The sequence below is a fragment of the Geotrypetes seraphini genome, chromosome 3, assembly GCF_902459505.1.
Source record: "Geotrypetes seraphini chromosome 3, aGeoSer1.1, whole genome shotgun sequence".
NCBI classification, from domain to species: Eukaryota; Metazoa; Chordata; class Amphibia; order Gymnophiona; family Dermophiidae; genus Geotrypetes; species Geotrypetes seraphini.
The window spans coordinates 297,895,885-297,921,003 of NC_047086.1; the positions used below are offsets into that span (position 1 = coordinate 297,895,885).

Consider the following 25,119-nt stretch of genomic DNA (forward strand, 5'->3'; position numbering starts at 1 on the left):
CCGGAAAACCGTGGCCTACATATCTGCCACCTATCTATGCCACCGCGTGATCATAAAATCAAGCCACAGCAGCCATAAGCTGATCGCAGCAGGGGAAGTTATTACCAATCAGCTGAGCCGGCAGGACTCCCCAAAGCCCCACCTTGATCAGCTGAGCGGCTGAGGCAGAGGACCCCTGACTTTGGCAAGAGGGATGTCTATGGTATAGAAGGGGTGCTTGTAAGTTCTCAGCCTAGCCAAGAAGAGAATGGCATGGATATGGTTAAATCATTGATCTGAAAAATGTCAGAAACAGAATTTCATTTTTGCAAATTGGCACTTAACCAAATAAGATAATACTCTTTTCAGTGGTAAAATAATGCTCAGAATTTAGGAAGTTGGTTGGGCTGAGAAATTTTCACTTGTACCTTGAAAATCTGAGTAAAAAATCTGCAATGTAAATTGTTTTCTGGAGACTTAACATCCATGAGGATAAGATTCTCAAATGTTGGCGATAAAATCCGATGGGCCTTAAGCAACCTGGGCCAATCAGAGTCATAGGCCCCTCTCCAGCGCATCCCAGGATACACCGGGGAGGGGAAGGCCTGCCATTTTGAAGAAGTGGGCCTGCTGGCTGGGGGGTAGGAGGCATCCCTCCGTCCAGCCTTAATAAACAAGGTAAGGGGGCGGGGGTTCGTCGGAGGCACAGGGGGATCGTTGGGGTACAATAGCAGTGGGAGGGAGTAGGCATCCTTCCCACTGTCCAGGAAGGATTTGGGGAGATGCTTGGCAGCGGGTGGGAGTGGGCATCTCTCCTGCTGATAGGGGGTGTCGGGGGGGGGGGGAGGGTCACTTGGTAGTGGGAGAGAGGGAGCATCTCTCCCGCTGCCTGGGGATATCAGGAGGGTTGCTTGGTGGTGGGAGAGAGTGAGCATCTCTTCTGCTGCTAGGGGGGGTGTCAGGGGGGTGGTGCTTGGCGGCAGGAGAGCGTGCACATCTCTCCCGCTTCTGGGAGGGGTGTGTTGAGGTGGTTGTTTAATAGCAGTAGTGGGAGGGAGTATGTATCCCTTCCAGTTCCAGGGGGGTTGGGTAGTTGATTAACAATAGTGACGGAAGAAAGTGGGCATACCTCCCACTGCCGGGGGGGGGGGGGAATTGCTTGATGGTGGCAAAATTTTCTGGCAGGTCTGAGCTGTGAAACCTTTCATTCCTGTCAATGCCTGACCCAATCAGACACTGACCAAAAAATAAGGCTGGGACAGCTCAGACCTGCCAGAAAATTTTGCTTGAAAATGTAGGACAGTGTGGTTAGGGAATCACTCGGAGATAATAGAGAATTGACAGAGTTTTCATTGAATATTAATGAGTTCATTGTAATACATTTACATGGCAGAGTCGGAGACTGCTTGGAAGCTCAGAAAAGACCATGGTAAGTTTGATAATCTATATATATAAAATCGGAGGTATGTATGTGTGTATATATGTGTGTGTGTATGTGCCGCGATCACGCAAAAACGGCTTGACCGATTTGAACGAAACTTGGTATGCAGATCCCTCACTACCTGGGGTGATATGTTCTGGGGGTCTTGCGGACCACCTGCACACATGGGCGGAGCTACAAACATAAAATCAGATTTCACCCATTCATGTCAATGGAAAAAATGTAAAAATCTGCCATTCTCACTGTGACCAATTTGGACGAAACTTGGTATGCAGATCCCTCACTACCTGGGGTGATATGTTCTGGGGGTCTTGCGGCCCACCTGCACACGTGGGCGGAGCTACAAACAGAAAATCAGATTTCACCCATTCAAGTCAATGGAAAAAATGTAAAAAGCTGTGGGACCGATTTGAACGAAACTTGGTATGCAGATCCCTCACTACCTGGGGTGATATGTTCTGGGGGTCTTGCGGCCCACCTGCACACGTGGGCGGAGCTACAAACAGAAAATCAGATTTCACCCATTCAAGTCAATGGAAAAAATGTAAAAAGCTGTGGGACCGATTTGAACGAAACTTGGTATGCAGATCCCTCACTACCTGGGGTGATATGTTCTGGGGGTCTCGCGGCCCACCTGCACACGTGGGCGGAGCTACAAACAGAAAATCAGATTTCACCCATTCATGTCAATGGAAAAAATGTAAAAAGCTGTGGGATCTCCAGTTATTTTACTTAGCAACCTTGACCCACCAAAACTTTGCAATGGCACAAGGCTTTGTGTAAAGAGGTTACTGGCCAATGTAATTGAAGCGACTATCTTAACCGGAAAGGGACAGGGTGAAACCGTATTTATCCCGCGGATACCACTTATTCCAACAGATCTTCCTTTTCAGTTTAAGAGATTGCAAATTCCAGTGAGACTTGCATTCTCTATCACAATCAACAAATCACAGGGACAGACTATTACATACTGTGGAGTGGATTTAAGATCCCCCTGTTTTTCCCATGGACAACTCTATGTTGCTTGCTCAAGGGTGGGTTCACCCAAGAATGTATATGTTCTTGCTCCTGGAGGTGAAACTAAAAATGTTGTTTATAATCAAGTTTTGTGTTAGTTGTATTGTATTCATTTTGTCAAATATTTCACATTATAATTTGAATATTGTACTTTTTATAAAGCTGTAAAAAAATAATTTCATTCACCACTATAAAGTATCTTTATTTGAATCCATTTACAGTGTTATTGCTATAATTAAATACCCGTGCAACGCTGGGGCATCAGCTAGTCTGCTACTAAAATACATCAACGCTAAACCGGCTGGAACCAGTTTAGCAACCATGTTAAAGTTTTTAGAATCTTCCCCTAAATAATTACTAATGTGCATTGTTTATCCAAACTGTGAAGGCTTCAGTTATACTAGTATCCTTCAGGAAATATCACTTAATTAGGTTAAAGTTCAATACGTATATAGCATTAGGGATTTGCGGTCGCCCACACATAGGCTTTCTGATAGATAAGTTCTAATGCATGATATATTTTTTTCCTATGCATGCTGCACCACCTACAGGATGGTTTTGTATTGCATGTGTCATCTCGAATACTGTATTTTTTGCTCCATAAGACACATCATAGATTTAGAGGAGGAAAATTAGAAAAAACATTCTGAACCAAATTCTCCCTGCCAGGCTCTGCACGCAACCCCACACTCTTTGCCAGGCTCTGCATCCTGTCCCCCCCTCTGGTGGTCTAGTGGTAGGTCGGGACAGGGCACAGAGCAGGCAAGCCTAGTGGCAGGCAGGCAGGCCTAGTGGCCTAATGATAAGCAGGCAGGTAGGCTCCATACCCCCCACATACCCCCCAGTACCTTAAATCATTCCCCCATGTACTCCCCAGTACCTTAAATCATTCCCCCATGTATCCCCCAGTACCTTTTTTAATCATCCCCCCATACCTTTAATCATACCTCCCTGGTACCTTTTTAAATTCCTCCATCCTTAAGACAGCTGTCTCATCTATTTTCCAGCCAGCGGCGCATAGGCCAGAAGCGCAGAGATCAGGAACAACCTTTCCGTGCTCCCGCTTGGGCCCACGCCCATCTCCAAATGGATAACTGCGGGAAACCTACCTGTGTCATTCTTTAGTGTTTATCTCAACCTCAGTCCTTCTATACCAGCATTCTTCAATGCAAGGCTTGAGGGTCAGTGGTTGTGCCCATTCATACTCTGATTCTTCCCTCTCTCCTTATAGAATGACGTGGAGATGGTTTCCCATGATTATCTGTGGGGACGGAACCATTGATGAATTTTGTCACCATGTCATTCTTTAATTGTAATATCTTTTGCAGGTCAGCATAATCCCTACATCTGAGATTTTTCAGGTTTAGCATATATGCTTTACACCGGTAAGGTGTATAGGATAAGTTATCCCTGCAATATTGCCATCCTACTACTTTATAAATAGAAACTATATGTGTGGCTTCCTTTTAGAAATTGATTTACAGGACCCCCTGGGTACACACTACCCACAAGCCTGCAAGTTCTGCACCCTAGCTAAAAATAACCATGTTGGAGAATAATTATTTGGATTTTTGTTGCATTTTTCTCCCCAATATACTTGAAATAAAAGAAGTGTAGGGGTCCTACCTACTTAACTCCTGTTCACTGGATCCCGCCATGATATTCATGGAAGCAGAGAAAATGATAGTGGATGAATACCATCTCTCAGATTCTGTAAAGGATGCCCAAATTTGGGTATGCATCCCAGATCTGTGCCTAAACTAATTAGTTAATTAACTGTTATCAATCAACTATTGACCTTAACTGGTACTAATTAGGACTTATGCATTATTCTATAACATGGATGCCTAAATTGTCTCACATGCAGCTTAGAAGGGGGCGTGGCTAGAGGAGGGGCATTCCCAGAATTTAGGTGCAGTGTTATAGAATGCCATTGGTTGAGTACCAGCATTTATGTCATGTTTCAGCAGGCATAAGTCCTTGTTCCCAATATTGAGCACAAGAATCTTCACTAAGCTGTGTTGTAGTAAGGGGAGGGGAGGGGGCGATGGAGGGCAGTCCACCCCTGGCACCCTCTTGCTCGGGGCATCAGTATCCCTTCTCATTTTTGCCCCCCTTTCCCACTCCTCCCCTGCCACACGTGCGCCCCTTCCTTTCCCCCATACCTTTTTAACTTTGGCTCAGCAGCCACCAACTTGCTGCCTGCGTTAGCTTTGGCACTCTCTCTGATGTCACTTCCGAGACCCGGGCCTAGGAAGTGACATCACAGAGAGCACCAAAGCCAACGCAGGCGGCAAGTTGGTGTCTGCTTGCGCAGAAGTTAAAAAGGTATAGGGAAGGGGTGCACGCATGTGCAGCAGGGGGAGTGGGGAAGATGACGGGGGAGGGGCATTCACCCTCGCTACGCCACTGGCACTAAGCACTAATCTATAAAGTTTGCTTAGCAATATATGACCTTTATAGATTGGAGCTTAGCACGGATCTTAATGGTGTCTAACTTTAGGTGCCATTTACTGAATCTGGTCCTACATGACCCATCTATACTATCTACTATCTCTTCCTCTCCTTTAGAGATCCTATCTGTTTTTCCCACACTTTATTGCACTCTAATACAGTCTTCAGTGGGCGTGAATCAATAGTGCTGCTGAAGATCATGTCTGACCATGGTGTCACAACCTGGTTAGTGCTGAGGCATTCTGGGGCATAGCACAGCTGAAGCTGGAAGTTATCCAAACACTACCAATATTCAGTGTCAGTGTCTGGATAACTATCTGGGTAAGCAGGATCATATAAATGGCAGTCCTAACAATACCAAAGAAATGAAAGGGGGAAGGAACCCTGCACCAGAAAAGCACCAAAAACAGCACAGCGGAGATGACCAATAACAACTGGTTTAGGTGTATCAATCAATAAAAACCTGTTCAAGTCCTAACATACCTGGAGAGTTATCTGGGTACCAGCTCTGAATATCCGCAGGCTCAGATCCGCAGGTGCCCATGGATATTCCATGCCTCATGAAATTCCATGGCCGGCAATTAATATCTGGGTCTAAATCAGTCCACAGTACTCAGCAGGCTAAATATTACCCTGGCAAGTTATTATTTAGGTAGCAGCAGTTTGACACAGTCGGATAAATTCCTTTATAAGATATTTTCATAAAACCTTCAGACAGTATAAGGATATGCTAACTCCCAGTTTGCTGTCTTACTATTGCTGCAGAATTTGCTTTTGATCTGGGAGTCAGAGCAAATAGCTCTCCCACTCCATCCCTCCCTACCACTCTTGCTCAGGCTTAGCTACTGGAGATCCCTTTTCTGCTGTTGATTGCGGCTGACTAGGGGCTTCTCTCCTTCAGCTGCTGCTCAGTTTAATCTGCTGTTACAACTTGGTGTAACCTCACAGGGAGATACATCCACCATTACTCTTGCTGAGGGCAGCCCAACTAAAGCAGCGTTTTTTCATCCACCATTACCATCTATTGTCTTCATCTTCCTTCCTCTGCCACCTTTTCATCACACTAATCAAATGAACCCAGGGGGATTGGAAGGGTGAAGTTTGGAGGAAAGGCTGAGTGACTAGAGGAGAGAGAAGTGAGCAAAAATAGTGAAGATAGTTGAAAGACTGGAAGGAAGTACTTGCAAGAGAAAGGAATAAGAGGATGAAGTGGAACAGAAAAAGAGAGTGGTACCAATGTAGAAAAGGATAGACTAGACATGGAGAAAAATGAGATAAGCGGCCCCTTATAAAGAAAATAAAGATGTTGTATGAGATAGGGCATTTCATGGTAGTGAAAGGAGGAAACAGAAGAAAGAAATGGCAGAAAGCAAGGAATGAAAAAAAGGAAAATGGGGAATCTGAAACAGAGATTCATTTACAAAAATGAGAACAAATTGACCTAGCTATACATAGGAAAATGCTGAAAATTAGCTTTTCTTTAAAGGAAAAAATATATTTAGGCTGTTAAATTACTATAAACTCTATGCAGACTTTTACAAATGTGCCACAAATTTGTAGCAGCATTTTTATAACACTTGTACAGCATCTGTGGGTCTTGGCAATAATGAAGAATAATATTGTGTGTCCATATCCAGCCCTCCCAACCCATTCCAATGATACAGACTTCAGCATAGGGACATTATTGTTCAAGGTCACATGACAAATCTATGTAGGAGATTTTAATTTCTATTCTTGAAATTTTACCCTCATTTAGTACTGTTAGAGACATGATCATACTCCCTTAGGCATCCAATTTCCTTTATATATCAGCTTGTAGTAGAATATTTGATAGATATTTGGCTACATAGGAAGTATATTAAATTCTGTAAAGACAGTTCCATCAGCTTTATTCAAGAGTGTAATTGATACATAAGGAAATAAGGACATGCACAAATGAAATAATGAAACAGAACAGAACCCTCAGCTTCAGCTACCTGCTTTGATTTGATTTTCATTGACGTTGGTCATGACCAAGTCCTTAAATGATCATTGTTTCCTAAGTCATTATAGTATTCAAGCCTGGTTTAGGCAATTTGTAAGTGTACAATTGCTTTTTATTTCATTTCGTTTTGTTTTGTTGTTTTGGATACCAAGGATAATGGATGTACAAGTGAAATACATTTCACCCTTTCAAGTAAGTTTGTGAAGGTCCTAAAATACTATTTAATGTTGGTGTCCTAATCATGAAGTACCTACATGAAGGTAATGGGTGAATAATTTTCAATTAATTCACAAGGGTATTAAGGGGGTAATTCTATAAAGTATGGCTTACAGATACATGAATCAGCTCAAAAGATAAAACCCTTAGGACACTGTTGTTGCCAATACTGTCCAAACTAGAATCCAATCTATAATTGGCTAACACTCTTAATCCCTTGGGGGGAATGTTTGAACTAGAAAAGATCCTTTAAATAATGGACATCAGTATGAGCCCTTCGCATATAAATGAGAGATTATGGGCTCGGGCCGTAGCTCATAGGTAACCAGCACCAGACATCAGTCTAAATGAGAACTGCCCCATACATCATTTAGTCCTGTTTTATATAATCAACATAATATCATTTGCAAACATTCACACCAAGGGAAAAAGGAAAATGAAAAAATAATGATAGAAAAATCTATATAAAAATAAATAAACTCCCAAAATCGTCACAGTGTGTAAAGTCCTTAAAGTGCAAGTGCTCATAAAAAATTCATGCTAAGATTATTCAATAAACCGTGTCATGCTTCACTGTATTTCATTGAACTTTCATGATGTTTCTTGATAATAATAAACTAAGGGGTCCTTTTATCAAACCGCGCTAGTGAGGTTAGCGCGTCGGATATTTCATCAGGCGCTAACCCCTGCGGCCAGCTAAAAAACTAATGCCTGCTCAATGCAGGCGTTAGCTAGCGCGGCAGGTGGTTTATCTTGCGGTATAACGCGCGTTAAACCCTTACCGCAGCTTGATAAAAGGACCCCTAAGTGCATCAAAATGTATTAATAAGAGTTCATGCAGAAGTTAATATTGAAAAAGTTGATACAAATCTTAAAAAGTTCATAACTCAATAAATATGCAGTGGTGTTATGAATTGTTATAAGGAAGTATGAACTTTGCACAGGACATGTATTGTCCTTGATTCAATTCATGAACTATATATTTATGAACTGCATATTTATTGAGTTATGAACTTTTTAAGATTTGTATCAACTTTTTCAATATTAACTTCTGCATGAACTCTTATTAATACATTTTGATGCACTTAGTTTATTCTTATCAATAAACATCATGAAATTTCATTGAAATACAGCGAAGCATACCAGGGCTTATTGAATAATCTTAGCATGAATTTTTTATGGACACTTGCAATTTAAGGACTTTAAACACTGTGATGATTTTGGGAGTTTATTTATTTTTATATAGATTTTTCTATCATTTTTTCATTTTCCTTTTTCCCTTGGTGTGAATGTTTGCAAATGATATTATGTTGATTATATAAAACAGGACTAAATGATGTATGGGGCAGTTCTCATTTAGACTGATGTCTGGTGCTGGTCACCTATGAGCTACAGTCCAAGCCTATAATCTCTCGTTTATATGTGAAGGGCTCATACTGATGTCCATTATTTAAAGGATCTTTTCTAGTTCAAACATTCCCCCCAAGGGATTAAGAATGTTAGCCATTTATAGATTGTATTACAGATACATGCCCATTAGGTACATATGCACATAAATGTCAAAAATCAACCTAAGCACTATTTAAATATACACATACTGTATCTTCACAATCCAAGTGAAAGGCTTGGTCTTCCCCCTCGAACAAACATTAAAAATACTGGGAGTCACTCTAGACAAACATCTATCCCTAGAAAATCACACCGATCTCACTGTCAAGAAATGCTTCTCGGTGCTCTGGAAACTGCGCATCATAAAAAAATACTTTGACGACTCCTCTTTCCGCCTTCTGGTACAGTCCTCTGTCCTGAGCGTACTAGACTATTGCAATGTCATTTATCTGAGCTCCACAAAGAAAACCCTTAGGAGACTAAAATTGATCCAGAACACTGCCGTCCGCCTCATATTCGGCCTGAACAAATGGGACCACATCACACCTTTCTACCACCAACTGCATTGGCTCCCCTTCGAATCCAGAGTCCTATTCAAATTTGCCTGCTTCTGTTACAAAACTGTTTTTGGCCTATTACCTAGATACCTCAATCACCATTTCACTCTGAACCACACCAACAAGAAATCCCGCAGAATACAGCTGTTTGTCTTCCCATCCCTAAAATTATGTCATTTCAAAAGATTTCTCGACAAAACCTTTGCTTACCAGGCAGCCAAGCTGAACCCTTGGCTTGCCCAAATGATACTCGAGGCCCCCTCTTACCTTAGCTTCAGAAAACTTCTCAAAACGCACCTTTTCCGTGAACAGGCCTTTTAATCCCCCTTGCCCCCTATTTTCTCCCCTTTCCCTCTCTACCCCGCCCCTTCGGCTGTCCCTCTCTCCCTCTCGCTATATCATATCTTACAACCCGTCCTCCTGTATTACCGTTACCTCGACCTAATCTCTTCAAAGAGTTCCCCCCCCCACTTCATTGCCTGTATCTTTGTCAAAATTTTGTAAATCCGTGTGTTATCACGGACCTTAATTAATGGATGTAAACCGCCTAGAACTTTACGGGTATGGCGGTATACAAGAATAAAATTATTATTATTAAATAAAAAATTATTATTCTGTACTTTGTATCCTACATGCAAGCATACACATAGACAGAACTTACGCACTTATGTGTGTAACTTATAGAATAGTACTTGATGCACATGTATCTCTGGCAGTTAGGTACAAACCCGTATTTTTTATTATTATTATTATTATTAGGAATTTTTTTATATACCGCCTATCAAGGTTATCTAAGCGGTTTTTACAATCAGGTACTCAAGCATTTTCCCTCTCTGTCCCGGTGGGCTTACAATCTATCTAACGTACCTGGAGCTATGGAGGATTAAGTGACTTGCCCAGGGTCACAAGGAGCAGCGCGGGGTTTGAACCCACAACCCCAGGGTGCTGAGGCTGTAGATCCAACCACCGCACCACACACTCCATCAGCTCTATGGCTGATGCAAGAGTTCTTGCCAAAATTCTAGGTGCATATTTCATTTGGTGTTCTACTAGTTTACTACTAGTTTACTACCATATTTCATTTGGTGTACTACTACTCTATAAAATAAAATAGGTGCATAGTAGAAAATGACATGGGGAAAAAATTGGGCCCCGTCCCCTTGAGCTCATCACCGTCCCTGTCCTGTCCCTGCAAGCTGATCACTGTCCCCGTCCCATCCCTACAAGCTTGGTCCCCGTCCCATCCCTGTAAGCTTGGTCCCCATCCCCGTAAACCATCTGATCCCATCCACACAAGCCTCAAATAGTTTTATACTGGACTTAGTTTATTAAAGTATAAAAAGAAACAATATTCTATACAATTGTCATATTATAAATCAAAGTTCTGGCTGCCGAACTAGAGAAAGAGATCTTCAGCTGGCAGGGCTTTGTTTATAAATGTTTATCAACACAATTACTATACTACTTTATCCTAAAGCAAAAAAAAAGAAAAGAAATATAATTTTTTTTTCTACCTTTGTTGTCTGGTTTCTGCTTTCCTCATTCAATTCCTTTCATCCACTGTCTGTCTTTTCTCTGCCTCTTCCATATGCTCTGTTACTGTGCCTCTCCCTTACATCTCTCCCTCCATTCTCACCCCTTTTGGTCTGGCACCCATCTTCTTCCCTCCGCTCCCCCCATAGTCTGAAATCTCTGTCTTCTTCCCTTCCATCTTTCCTTCCCTCCCCCAGGTAGTTTAAGCATCTCTCTCCTCCTCTCAGATCTGGTTTCTGTCTCCCCAATCCAGTATGAACCTTTTTTTCTTTATCCCCTCCTTCCATCCAATTCCCTTCAGTGTCTGTTTCACTCTCTCCTATCCACTTTTCTTCAGCATCTTCTCCCCTCTCTCTCTTCCCCATTTCTTTTCAGAGTCTTCTCCCCCCACTCTTTCTTCCCATTTCCATCTTCTCCCCACTCTCTCTTACCCATTTCCCTTCAGCATCTGTTCCTCTCCTCTACCCTCCCATCTCTTTATCCCCCTTCATTACCCTTTGCATGGTCTAGGCAGTGCCTAACAATTCCTAACTCTGCCCACCTCCACCCCTGCCTACACACACACACACACACACACACACACACACACACTCCATTTCACCAATCTATTCTCCCTCCCTTTCTTCCCCTTACCTTCGCGCCAATTTTTAATTTCCTTTCAACAAGCAGCCGGAGCCTTGAAGTCACGTGCGGCTGCCGTAAAGTTCTCCTCTGACACAACTGGAAACAGGAAGTTATGTCAGAGGAGAGCTTTCCAGCAGCCACCCGCAACTTCAAGGCTCCGGCTGCTTGTTGAAAGAAAATTTAAAATCGCCATGAAGGTAAAGGGAAGGGAGGGAGAGAGATGCCCGGACGGACGGCAGCGATCAGACGGAGGGGGCTGCGCACAATCGGTGACCACGTGCATTCCCTCCCTTAACTGCAGAGACAAGGCCATTCACTGCTCCACGGGGTGAATGGCCTTGTCCCCTGTACCCATGGAGACCACTTTTTTCCCCCACCATTTGGGCGGACCATGTCATTCTCTAGTGCATAGTTTTCTGAAATCTGGAGTAGCCTAATAGTTAATATAGTGGGCTGAGGATCTGGAGAACTGGGTTTGAGACCCACTAAAGCTCCTTGTAACCCTCAGCAAGTCACCCCCAAATTCTATAAAGTGCACCTACATCAGTGTGTCTAACTTAATAGGCTAAACTGATGCTAATAATCAGCACTCAACACCTCTTAATTAGCCATTAAGTGAAGTTAATTGAAAGTTAAGCACCTAATTTGGTTGGTGTGATTCTACAACAGTTAGCCACCTACTGCAAAGCATATAGTTAAAAATGGGTTTGCTTAAGGGCAGATCATAGGCATGTTTTAGAGTTAGGTGCCTGCTTGAGTTAGGAGCCATTGGATACCTAACTTAGGTGCACGCATTTAGGCCAAGAAAACCCAGACATAAACAGGGTGCTTCTAAATGTTAGAATGTTTAGTGCCCCCTAAGTACAATTCTATAATGGATGCCTAACTTTTATAGAATCACACTTCAAGCTGCAATAGCTAGCACCAATTTTTTAGATCACACTCTGATGGAGTCTATAGGATATTTCCACTCTCCCTGCTGGAAGCTATTACCTAGTGGCCAGTACCCCAAACCAGGACCCAAGTGTGAGCCTTCCTAGGGCTTACTGGATACGACTGAAAATTCATTCCAGCATTTGCTGAGAATGCTGAGTCCCTAACTCACCTCCTACAAAAGAATGCCCCACAAAAGATTCAGTGGTCATCAGAATTGGATGTATCATTCTGAACTCTAAACGTGGACATCTGCTCGGAGCCAACCAAATTTTGACCATCCCTTTGTAGTGCACATAGATGCCTCAGAAGTTGAGTTTGGAGCCATTCTTTCCCAAGTGGTAAATCAAGAAGAGCCCTAGCTATCAAATGGCTATTGGAAACATCCTAATATTATTTATTGGAACAACACTTCCTGCTGGTCACAGACCTCGCAACTCTTCAGTGCAGGGGTAGGGAACTCCGGTCCTCGAGAGCTGTATTCCAGTCGGGTTTTCAGGATTTCCCCAATGAGTATGCATTGAAAGCAGTGCATGCAAATAGATCTCATGCATATTCATTGGGGACATCCTGAAAACCCGACTGGAATACGGCTCTCGAGGACTGGAGTTCCCTACCCCTGCTTCAGTGGATGGCTTGCCATAAGGATTCCAATCTCTGCAAAATAAGGTGGTTCCTTTGCCTTCAAGCCTTCAGCTTCGAGGTGCAACACTGGGCAGGCCGAGAGAATGCTAATACAACTTTTCTGTCTCAGGAGGGTGGACCCTGACGTAGCAGGTGTTCAACCGGGCAGAGTTGAGCTGTGGGAGAGGGTATGTGAGGGGGGCTAAGGACATTACCACTCCTCCTGCTGCATTTAAGCGCTGGTAGGCACAATTCTATAAATGGTACCTAGATTTGATTGATATGCAGCAGACACCATTGAATTAGGTGCCTGACATTCTAGGCACCATTTATAGAATTAGTCCCTGAGGCCAGGATTCTCAAACCAGCGCCAGTATTTTAGGTACCCAAACTCAGTTAATAATATCACTTAAATTACGTTTTTAACTGAGCCATGCTATAGGCCGCTGAATACCACTGTGGGCATGGCTAACACTGGAAGTGGCGTTGGGTGGCCTAAAGCGCCTATGGAGACGTGATTCATATCAAAAGGTAAGTGCCGGAAATGTAGGCCTGGAAAATCCTGGCCTATATTTCTGACACCTACCTTTACCAGAGGCAAGATTCTGTATCCAGTGCCATCACGAAATTGACATGCAATCAGCAGCCTCTTTTAAGTCGGCCACCGACAATGGCGCTGGTTGCAGAATCTGGGCCTAACTGGCTAAGTTTAGTGGCCAAATCATATTTTTGGCTGCTATAAACTTAACCAGCCAATGCTAAATATTGACGTAGCCAGTTAAGTTTATGCCAGCCAAAAAAAACCCTGGATACTGAATGCCGGCCAATGGAAATTGCCTCCTGTCTCCTGAATATCGCCCCTAAATGTCCTTGAGTGGCCCATGAAAGTCCAGCCATAAGATTAATTGAAAATATTGACAAAACATGAAGACTGTAGTCCACAAATTCATTTCAGTCTAAAAGATCTTGAGTTACCAAAAATTGCACCATCCCACTATGCAAAGTTGGTAGATACTGATCCTAAACGACTCATGGCTATTACTGCAAAAGTGGTTTCCTGAAAATATTGAGTCAAGGAGTGTACGGCGGCGGTGGTGGCAAAAAGGGCGAACAGAATGCTAGGAATGATAAAGAAGGGGGATCACGAACAGATCAGAGAAGGTTATCATGCCACTGTACCGGGCCATGGTGTACCCTCACCTGCATCCAGCACTGGTCACCGTACATGAAGAAGGACAAGGTACTACTCTAAAGGGTCCAGAGAAGAGCGACTAAGATGGTTAAGGGGTTGGAAGAGCTGCTGTACAGCAAAAGATTAGAGAAACTGGGCCTCTTCTCCCTCGAACAGAGGAGATTGAGAGGGGACATGATCGAAACATTCAAGGTACTGAAGGGGATAGATTTAGTAGATAAGGACAAGTTGTTCACCCTCTCCAAGGTAGGAAGAACAAGAGGGCACTCTCTAAAGTTGATAGGGGATAGATTCCGTACAAACGTAAGGAAGTTTTTCTTCACCCAGAGAGTGGGTGTCTATCATAGGGGAAAACACCCTCCAGGGATTCAAGTCAAAGTTAGACAAGTTCCTGGTGAATAAGAATGTGCGCTGGTAGGGCTAGTCTCAGTTAGGGTGCTGGTCTTTGACCAGAGCGTCGCCACGTGAGCGGACTGCTGGGCTTGATGGACCACTGGTCTGACCCAGCAGTGGCAATTCTTATGTTCTTAATGTGAAGACATGTGCAATCAAAACTCCTTGGACTGCTATTAATTACTTTCGAGGTCTTTTACTAAGGCGTTTTAGCTGATTTTGCGCACGCTAAATACTAACACGTCCATAGAATATAATGGGCGCATTAGAATTTAGCGCTCACTAAATTGGATAGATCACCTTAGTAAAAGACCCCCTTTATGAATATTTCTGTAATTGTTCATGTTGAAAATATAGCATATATGCTATAGATCGCTGAAAAACTCATACTTTAATGCATTTGGGATTGTAATTTTAGACAGCAGAAGGTGAAAAATGTACAAGGGTGAAAAGACTATTGCAAGGCTTTAAATTTTCTAAATCAGCTAGTGCATGATGATGACATATTTGCGCTTTATAAAAAATGGTTCTATTTGATATGGCCTTCTTGTAGTGCATTTTATGAAGAAAGAAGCACTAATGAATAGCAGTGAGACATAAAGGATAATGATCAGTAGAGATATGCATTCACATGAACTGGCACAGAAAATGTCTAAAACATGTTTTGTGTCATTATCAGGGCCGCCATCAGAAATTTCTGGGCCCCTTACTGAGCAATCCTATTGGGCCCCCCCCCCCCCCACGCACCCCTTCCCCCCCACTTATGTCCGGGGGGGTGCTATCAGGAAATCGGCAGGGGACAAAAAAAAGTATGACAGCAGTGTTTATTGTTTATTGTTGTGCACAGCAGAAGCATAATACAAGAATTTGTGCTATGGTGGCCTAGGACCAATGTTCCCTCTAAGGATTGATGAGGTGTGTGCAAAAAAAAAATATGCATGAGCGACAAGTTACATACTCCACAAATTTATGAGCAGGCACGGAGGACGCATTTTTAAACAAATGTAGTTTATCCTTGTACTCCTTATGTAATTTTAATCATCTATGGATATGTTTGTATGTTTATTGTTCAAATGGTTTTATTTATTTCCCCAAATTTATTTTTGTTATACGCATTGAAAATATTTGATATTGCGTTTAAATCAAAATCTCAATAAACTTGAAACGAGTGCCCGTGAGATTGTGGGAGGGTTAAATACTCAAAACTTAGAAGAATAACAATTTACTTAAAGTTTTTGCTACGCCAGCTTTCTGGTATCTTTACATACAGTGGCGTACCTAGCATATGTAACACCCGGGGCCCATCATTTTTTGGCACCCCCCCCCCCCCATCTGTAAGAAAAACATGATTTTTTAGTAACAAACCACACGTCACACATGAGTACCTAGGAAAAGGCAGCATCTTACATATTGCAGTGAGCAGTACATCAATACACCCATTGTAAAACTAAACAAGCCAGACCAGCACAGATCAATCCTACATCGTCAATCCTAACAGAAAACCATGTCTTTCAAACACACAGAACACAGAAAACACCTTCGCCTCGTATGGAATATGTCATCACAAACGAACCCCTCCCCCTTTTGCAAAACTGTAGTGTGGATTTTAGCCACGGTGGTAACAGCCCTGACGCTCATAGAATTCTGAGCATCAGAGCTACTACCACCACGGCTGGCGCTAAAAAACGCTCCACAGTTTTGTAAAAAGGGGGATAAAATAGAAATGCACAGCTTCAACGCTCTAGCTCAGAAGTGCCCAAACTTTTTGGGCTTGCGAGCTACTTTAAAATGACCAAGTCAAAATGATCCACCAACAATAAAATTAAAAAACACAAAGCACACTATACGCTGAGAAAATGTTAATTATCATTCCTATTCTGGGTTTTTTTCAAAGAGGTCAAGGAAGATGACTCTATGCATTGTCACCTCAGTAACAACCATACATAAATGGACAAATATACCCCCCATCCTTTTTATTAAACCACAATAGCAGTTTTTAGCGCAGGGAACTGTGCTAAATGCCCAGCACTGCTCTCGACGCTCATAGGCTCCCTGCACTAAAAAACACTATTGCGATTTAGTAAAAGGGGATCATAGTGCAAAATATAGACAGCATATATAAATTCAGACACATTTTGATCACTAAATTGAAAATAAAATCATTTTCCTACTTTGTTTGGTAATTTCATCAGTCTCTGGTTGCACTTTATTCTTCTGACTGTGCATCCAATATCTCTTCCCTTCTTTCAGCCTCCTGTATGCTTCCTCTCCTCCAGACCTCATTCCCTCCCCCAACTTTTTCTTTCTTTCTCTATGTCTGTCTTTCTCTGATTCTGTGCCCCATTTTTTTGCTTTGTTTCTGATTCCCTGCCCAACCCCCCCCCCTTCTTTCTTTCTTTCTTTCTTCCTTCCTTCCTCCGTGCCCCATTTTTTGCTTTTTTTTTTCTGGCTCCCTGTCCCCCCCCCCCCACACACACACACCTTCTTTCTTTCTTTCTTCCTTCCTGCCTCCCCCATGCCACCACCGCCGCGGAATAGGCTGCTGATGCTGCCACTATCGGGAACAAGCCATCTCCCTGCTTCTCTTCTGCACGGGGCCGACCAACTTTCGCCGCCGCCTTCAACCACAAGAGGTCATCCGCTGAAAATCAAAGGTGGGCAATTTCATGGCGACACCAGGAAGTATTTCTTCACCGAAAGGGTAGTCGATCATTGGAATGAACTTCCATTGCAGGTGATTGACGCCAGCAGCGTGCTCGATTTCAAAAAGAAATGGGATATGTATGTGGGATCTCTAGCCGGGTGAAGTCTGGGGGTGGGTCATTAGCGTGGGCAGACTTGATGGGCTTTAGCCCTTTTCTGCCGTCATATTCTATGTTTCTATGTTTCTATGACGTCAATTCTAACGTCGGAAAGGACGTTCCGGGCAGCCAGGCAGTGATTGGCTAGCCAAAACGTCCTCTCGACGTCAGAATTAACGTCCTACGTCAGAATTGACGTCGGGCTGCGAGAATTGGTCGGCCCTGCAGGGAAGAGAAGCAGGGAGATCAAAGAACACGGTGCCAGCCTGATCCCCGATGGCAGCAGTGAGAAGGGAAGGGAAGCAGGTTGGGCTCCACTGCTCTAGACGAGCCGCATTCTAGGGAGAATAGTGGGCCACCTCCCCCTCGGTACGCCACTGGAGCAGCAGCGTGTCTGGCCGGCTCATTCCATTCAAAGCTGCGGGTGGCGGCTCCTTGCGAGATCCGCGCCTGCGTCTGAAGCCTCTCTGATGTTGTGACGTCAGAGAGGCTTCCGATGCAGGAGTGGATAGCGCAAGGAGCCGCCAACCCGCGGCTTTGAACGAACGAGCCGGCTGCTGCTCCAAAAGGAAGAGAATGATCGCCTCCAGACCGCGGGCCACAAATAAAACCTGGAGAGCCACACGCGGGCCGCGTGTTTGAGACCGCTGCCTTAGAGGGAACACTGCCTAGGACCCTGGGGGAGCCCGGGCCCCCTGTCACCTCCGGGCCCCTGAATGCAGGACTGGTAGTACTGCCCTGATGGCGGCCCTGGTCATTATGAACCTGAAATAACAGGAAAAGATCCCAAGAATTTCTTTTTTTTTTTCTTCTCTCTGTTGTAAATAGTGTATGCTATTTTGCAGAAGTGCCCGCTGTTTAAACCATTGTATTTTAAAATTTATTTTTTTTACATTTTAGGGGAAAATAAAATGAAAACCCTTGAGAACAACATGGGACACTAGCAAAATGAAAATATATGGCCTACATAGGCCTAGTGACCAGTGTTGTTCCTTAATGTCATCCATAATTCTGGTATATTCCAGCAAGGTTTATTGAACAAGAAATTGCAATAAGAAACAGACAAACATTTTCAACTCTATCCGAGACTATCATTATGTTATTATGGGGTCCTTTTACTAAGCTTAGCATGTGCTAAACGCTGCACAGTCCAATGTATTCCTATTGGTTTAATGGCACTTAGGGCCTGATTCTATAAATGGTGCCTTATCTGTAGGCACCTAGGAATGCCAACAGATAAGGAACACAATCCTATTAGGCACTCTATAATATCAATCAACTTAAAGATTTTTCAAACTATTGTTTAAATGTATATCATGCTTTATGAAGCAGCTTATAATACTTTTAAAAGACACAAGGGGAATCTCAGAATGCCACTTGTCTGCTTGTTGGTTCCTGCAGTACAATGTGGCAGCACTCGTCACTGGCTCACCCAAATGTGTCCTCTATTCTATTCTAATCTCTTTTTTTCTTTTTTATATTCTTCACACTGTTTCTAATTCTAATTTTTCATACTGTTTCTGTGCTCTTTAATAAATAAATAAATATGCTTAAAGTCATTTCCAAAATCTCAATTCATTGAATTTTTATCTCTTCCATATGTTTTCTTAGTCATTTCATGCATTTCAATAATTTATCATTCTTTCTGATTCATTTTCAAGTAATATACTGAACATTTCTTATCCCCTAGATAAGGAAGTCATCATAATTTAGGCGCTGTTTATAGAAAAGTGCCTAGCGTAACCTAAAGTAGTCTTAGACCCCAGTAGACGTCTGAACCTTAGACACACCCTATTTATGCCAGGGTTTTCTTGACCTAAATAACAGCACCTAAGTCAGGTGCCTACCAAAGCCTAAGTCCAAAACAGGTATCTACATGCAAAACATGCCCATGATCCTTCCCTAACCATGCCTACTTTCCGGAAGGCACCTACCTGAAAGTGGTAGGTGCTTACCCAGTTAGGCATCTACCACCCAATTGTTTTTTTATTTAAGCCGATTATGAAGTGCTAATTGCTTGTCATTGGTGCCAATTAAGCTTTTTAAATAATTGTTAGGCACCTAGATTGGCTAGGTGCACCAAACTAGGCGACTAACATTAGGCATCGTTTATTGCAGGGTTGTCCGATGTCGATCCTTGAGAGCCCTCAATCCAGTTGGGTTTTCAGGATTTCTCCAATGAATTTGCAAGAGATCTATTTGCATGCACTGCTTTCATCATATGCAAATAGATCTCATGCATATTCATTGGAGAAATCCTGAAACCAGACCTGGCAAGGGCCGAGATCGGATGCCCCTGGTTTATAGAATCTGCCAATTAATGAACACTAATTTGCTAATAAGCTGAAATTTCCCCCCCCCCCAAAAAAAAAAAAAAAAAAAAAAAATCTGTGATAAACACTACTCTAAAAGATGTGCAGATCCTACACCTAACCTTTGGACACCAGACTTAGACCTGCTAAAATCTGGTGTAAATGCCAGTGCCCAAATTAGATGCAGTAAAGCAGTATTCTGTAATTCCACATGCAACTTTATTCTATGCCTCTGGCCATGTCCCTTTTTCAGATACACTATATTAGAGTCAGGCACCATGTCTATAGAATAGTACCCAGTTAGTTGTGGAAGCAAATACTAATTGATGCCAATTAACTGCAATTATAGATTGTTAGCAGTGGCGTAGTGAGGATAGGAGGCACACAGGGTGGTGGTGCCCCCTGCTTCCCCCCTCCTCGCTCCTTCCATGCACCCCTCACTCCTTCCATGCCTCCCTCCCATGTACTTCTTTAAATCTGCCAGCAGGAGCAGCTTCTCCGGCCTGCTCCTCGCGCCAGTGTTGGCTTTTCCTCTGATGTCACGTCCTGGCCCTGCAACCCGGAAGTGATTTCAGAGAGGAGGCAGGCCAGCACGAGCAGCAGGTCAGAGAAGTTGCTTACGCTGGTGAACATTTAAAGAAGTACAGGAGAGTCTTCTAGCATGGTGTGGGGGGCAGAGAGGTGCCAGCGCACCCACCAAGATAGTGCCTGGGGCAGTCTGCCCCCCGTCCCCCCTTACTATGCCACTGGTTATAAGTGCCCAATTATTGCTAGTTAAGGGCTCATTAATTAAATTTTGTGCAGAACTATGAGCACTGTATATAGAATATATGGGCAAATCTGTTAATGCACCTTAGTTAAAGGACCCCTAATATTCTTGCTTCATACAATGGGTTGTTTATCTCGTATGTTGATAAATTAGCCAGTTCATGGGTGGTGGTATCAATTGTGTGAACAAACCATGATTTTTCAGCAAATCTTTACTCTTGGATGTAATTTCTTACATACTCACTGAAATCTTGCTTTTTCTTCTTTTTTTTCCCCCCCCATAGAATATGTCAGAGAGTCATAATGATCCTGCACGGTAACAGCACAAGCTCCCCCTTGTTTTCAAACAGCGATGCCCAAGTGACGGGTTTTCTAAACAGAACCGCTTTCCTCGTCAGCAGCTATGATATTTCTGAAACCACTGAGAATTTTCCGTTCACCACTGTGGAAACCAACACCTCCCTGAATGGCAATGCCACCATTAAAGACCCTCTTGGTGGTCATACTGTCTTTCAAGTCATTTTGATTGCCTTGTTCACGGGCATTATCGCCTTGGTGACCATCGTGGGCAACATCCTTGTGATAGTATCTTTTAAAGTGAATAAGCAGCTGAAGACTGTCAATAATTATTTTCTACTGAGTCTTGCCTTTGCAGATCTCATAATTGGAGTCATTTCAATGAACCTCTTTACTACATATATTATTATGGATCATTGGGCTTTGGGAAATGTAGCTTGTGACCTCTGGCTGGCAATTGACTATGTAGCCAGCAACGCCTCAGTCATGAATCTCCTTGTCATAAGTTTTGACAGGTATTTTTCCATCACTAGGCCACTTACCTACAGAGCCAAACGAACAACTAAAAGAGCTGGAGTAATGATTGGTTTGGCCTGGGTCATTTCATTTATACTTTGGGCCCCTGCTATCTTGTTCTGGCAGTACATTGAGGGGGAACGGACTGTTCCACCTGATGAATGCTCCATCCAGTTCTTAAAACAACCCATCATTACTTTTGGCACTGCCATAGCTGCCTTTTATTTGCCCGTCACCATTATGACTATTTTATACTGGAGAATATACAAGGAGACAGAGAAACGCACCAAAGAGTTAGCAGGACTGCAGGCATCAGGCAGCAAAGGTGAATCGGCACACTTTGTGCACCAGACAGGTAGCTCCAGGAGTTGCAGCAGTTATGAGCTGCAACAGGAGAACATGAAACGTTCCTCCAGGAGAAAATATGGCAAATGTCATTTCTGGCAAAAGACAAAAAGTTGGAAACCCAGCCTAGAGCAGGTGGATCAGGACCACAGCAGCAGCGACAGCTGGAACAACAATGATGCAAATGCTTCACTAGACAATTCGGCCTCCTCTGGTGAAGAAGACATAGCTACAGACACTCGAGCAATTTATTCCATTGTGCTGAAGCTTCCAGGTCACAGTTCCATCCTCAACTCCACAAAACTGCCCTCCACCGATGAGTTAAACACATCAGGCGATGAGCTCCAGAAGTCAGACACAGACACAGACACAAAAGAGAGAAAAGCTAAAAAGCTGCACTCTCAAAAGAGTCTGGAAGATGGGGGCAGCTTTCAGAAAAGTTACTCTAAACTTCCAATTCAGCCGGGCTCTGCAGTGCAGGGAGCTAAGAATTCCGATGCCATTCCGTTGAATGCAAAAGCTACGCCAGCTCTCCCGTTATCCTTCAAGGAAGCCACCTTGGCAAAAAAGTTTGCTGTCAAAACCAGAAACCAGATCACAAAACGGAAACGAATGTCACTTATAAAAGAAAAGAAAGCCGCACAGACACTCAGTGCAATTCTATTTGCCTTTATTATAACATGGACTCCATATAACATAATGGTTTTAGTCAACACCTTCTGTAATGACTGTATCCCCAAGACCTATTGGAACCTGGGATACTGGCTGTGTTACATCAACAGCACAGTGAATCCCATGTGCTATGCATTGTGCAATAAAACTTTCAGAACCACTTTTAAGATGTTACTGCTGTGCCAGTGGGACAACCGGAAGAGGCGCAAGCAGCAGTATCAGCAGAGGCAGTCTGCTGTTTTTCACAAACGGATTCCTCGCGAGGCTTCCTAGTTCAGTACTTTTCATAGAAACAGAGAGCCTCACTACACGTATTGCATCAGGAAAGTGCAAAACTAGCTGCCAGCCTATATATTTTCTTAACAAAGCAAATTAAATACAGAGTTGAAACTATATTAGCAAAATAAAGAAATAAAACACAAAAGAGAAAAATGAGGTATGCATGGGTCTATGGTGGAAAACGAGAAATGAGACATATGAAAATATGTTCCTACAAATAAAAAAAAAAAAAATGGTGGAAACATGAAATCCATTTATGACCTACCCCAAATATTTGACCTTGTTCAATGTTGGGATCTCAGGTAAGCACATCCAGCTAGCCCAACTCTGACAAACTACATAACAGATGGGATCCAGCAAATGGTGCTGGCAGTCTATGACTGACAAGACACAAGTAAAAGTGAAATTATTTAAAAAAAAATGTCTGATTGTCGCAAAAACTCCAGTAGAGCTTCCCATCTTCTTTTTCATGGTGTAGTAGTGAGCATGGACCGTGTACTTTCGACGCAGTTCATCAATGCTGTATACTAGGGAACGAGTGCAGGGTTAAGCTAGAAAATACATGTCAAGTTGTATTTTTATTTAAATTATGCAGTAAAGTTAGTCAATGTCACATGTTCTCTTACAGAATGTTGTAAAACCTCTTTGTGCAGTGTAGCAGAAAAAAAATGTAGAGCCCCTTAGCATTCATACTCGCTTCAGGTTTCATGGACACACTTTTTCTTTTCATTCTGCTTTAACAATGGTTAGACGTTTATGTCCATGGCCTACTTTACTAATTACTCTGAGCTGTCTTTAATTAGCTGCAGTGTCACAAATATATGGGTAGGCAACAGACATTTTAATGAAATATTTCAATAAATGAAAAAGGGCTTTATTATTACAGTAATAACATACAGTGCATCAGTGTTTTCTAGTATGTCGTGTGTTTGGCACGCTGCACCTAACATGATTTGATTTCTTCAGGCCAGGTGGTCCCTAAAGAAGAATCTGTATTAAGTATTAAGTATTGCTTTGAATTCCGATTGGCTTTCCACTTTTGGACACCAGTTTTCTACTGTTGTATTATGAACTAACCAAACTAATTTTGCCGACACGGTCTAATTTTATTTTGCTGAGAAAACTTCCTTTGTAGGGGATCTCGGTGTCGTGACCACAGAACCAGCATAAAGCTGTTTTTGCATTCAGTGTGAGACAGTGTTTACAACATGAGTCTGACAACAGTGAAAGTATATTAAATAGTGTCTGTGCATACGAGATGTTTGATTTTGTCTTATGTTTATATGAAGAAATATTTATATATACTTCACCAAATGTTTATTTAATGTCGATAAATATTACTCCTCGGTCTTCAAATGTAGCATGTCCTTTTAAAGTGATTCATAAAGGTCCACTTGAGCAATGAATATTGTATACTGTACCAAGCTCTCATGTTACTGAAATCTAGTCACTGTTAGCATTAAAAAAAAACCTATTTTTGTTAAAACCATTGTATAAAATGTCTATTTAAAATAAAGTTTGTAGACAATAGTTTCCCGAATTATGGTCTGAAGTGAAAAAAAAGTAAATGTATTTGATTTTGTTAATGTAAACTGTTATCACTGTTTCAACTGAAGAGCAAGAACAACAGGAAGAAATACACTTCCTCACAGCAGAAGTAATGCAAAGCAAACAATGGAGGCCAACCGATGTGTATTGATAAAATTTATTGACCTATTACTTGTCAGAACCCCTGAGGCAGGCCCATATTGAGTTTTGAAATAAATTTTGTCACATGAAGTGTAACCAGTGTCGCTGCATGGTCAATTTTAGCTGCCCACTGACATCAAAAGAGCTAAGAAATGGCAGCTTGGTGTTGAAAACTGTGTAGAAACCATTGCCCATGCATCAAGTTTTTATCTTATGAAACGTTCAATTAGTGGCCTGTGTACAGAGGTCCCTCCCTTCCATCCGTTTTATAAGTTGTTCTAACCTGAATGTATATTATTGAATGTAGAATCATTCATATTGTCATTAGTATAGCAACAGAGCAATGACAGTCCAAAAAATAGGTATGTGGAGCAGTTGTGCTCTTTACACAGCTCCCTTGTGGTATGTACCCAGTTTAGTGAATACTTAGGGCTCAATTCTATATAATCCATCAAAAAAAAAATCAGTGGCCACAAGTATGGAATCACGCTTAGTGCCACCTAAGCAGGCTTAGGCATCACTAGGCATCCTAGCTTTAGGCCCACCCAATTTTCTTTGCCAAAATCTGTGTGCCTAATTCGCAAAGAGACACCTAATTCAAAAACATGCCCATGATCTGCCCCATAACCACACCCATTTTTATGTAGACACTTTGGACCAGGCACCTACTTTTTATAGAATTGTGTTTTTGAGTTAGGCGCCTGGCTTTCAGTTAAGTCCAATTAATGCCAATTATGAGGTATTAAGTGCTAATTATCAGCACCAATTAAGCCTATTAATCAACCACCCCCCTCCCTTTTTTTTACAGAACCGCATAAAAGGGTTTTAGCACCAGCCGGCACGCTGAATGCTCTGCGCTGCTCCGACGGTCATAGAGTTCCTACGAGCGTTGGAGCAATGCAGAGCACTCAGGGCTCCTTTTATCAAGGCGCGCTACAGGGGCTAGCGTGCCGGACATTTCATCACGCGCTAACCCCTGTGGCAGCCTAAAATCCTAACGCCTCATCAATGGAGGCGTTAGGTACTAGCGTGGCAGGCGGTTTAACGTGTGGTATTCCGCATATTAAACCGCTACTGCGCCTTTGTAAAAGGACCCCTCAGTGT

At 42.6% G+C, this 25,119-nt stretch overlaps 1 protein-coding gene across 11 annotated transcripts in view; it reads left to right on the plus strand.

Moving 5' to 3' along the window:
• CHRM3 (cholinergic receptor muscarinic 3) overlaps positions 1 to 23,856 on the plus strand; it is a 1,018,971-nt gene extending 995,115 nt beyond the window's left edge. For all 11 annotated transcript variants that reach the window (XM_033937301.1, XM_033937305.1, XM_033937299.1 and 8 more), the window contains one exon: positions 20,502 to 23,856. In XM_033937301.1, the coding sequence (XP_033793192.1) occupies positions 20,521 to 22,320 (1,800 nt within the window). In that variant the 5' untranslated portion in view covers positions 20,502 to 20,520 and the 3' untranslated portion in view covers positions 22,321 to 23,856. The remainder of the gene's footprint in view (positions 1 to 20,501) is intronic.
• Positions 23,857 to 25,119: the final 1,263 nt, after the last annotated feature.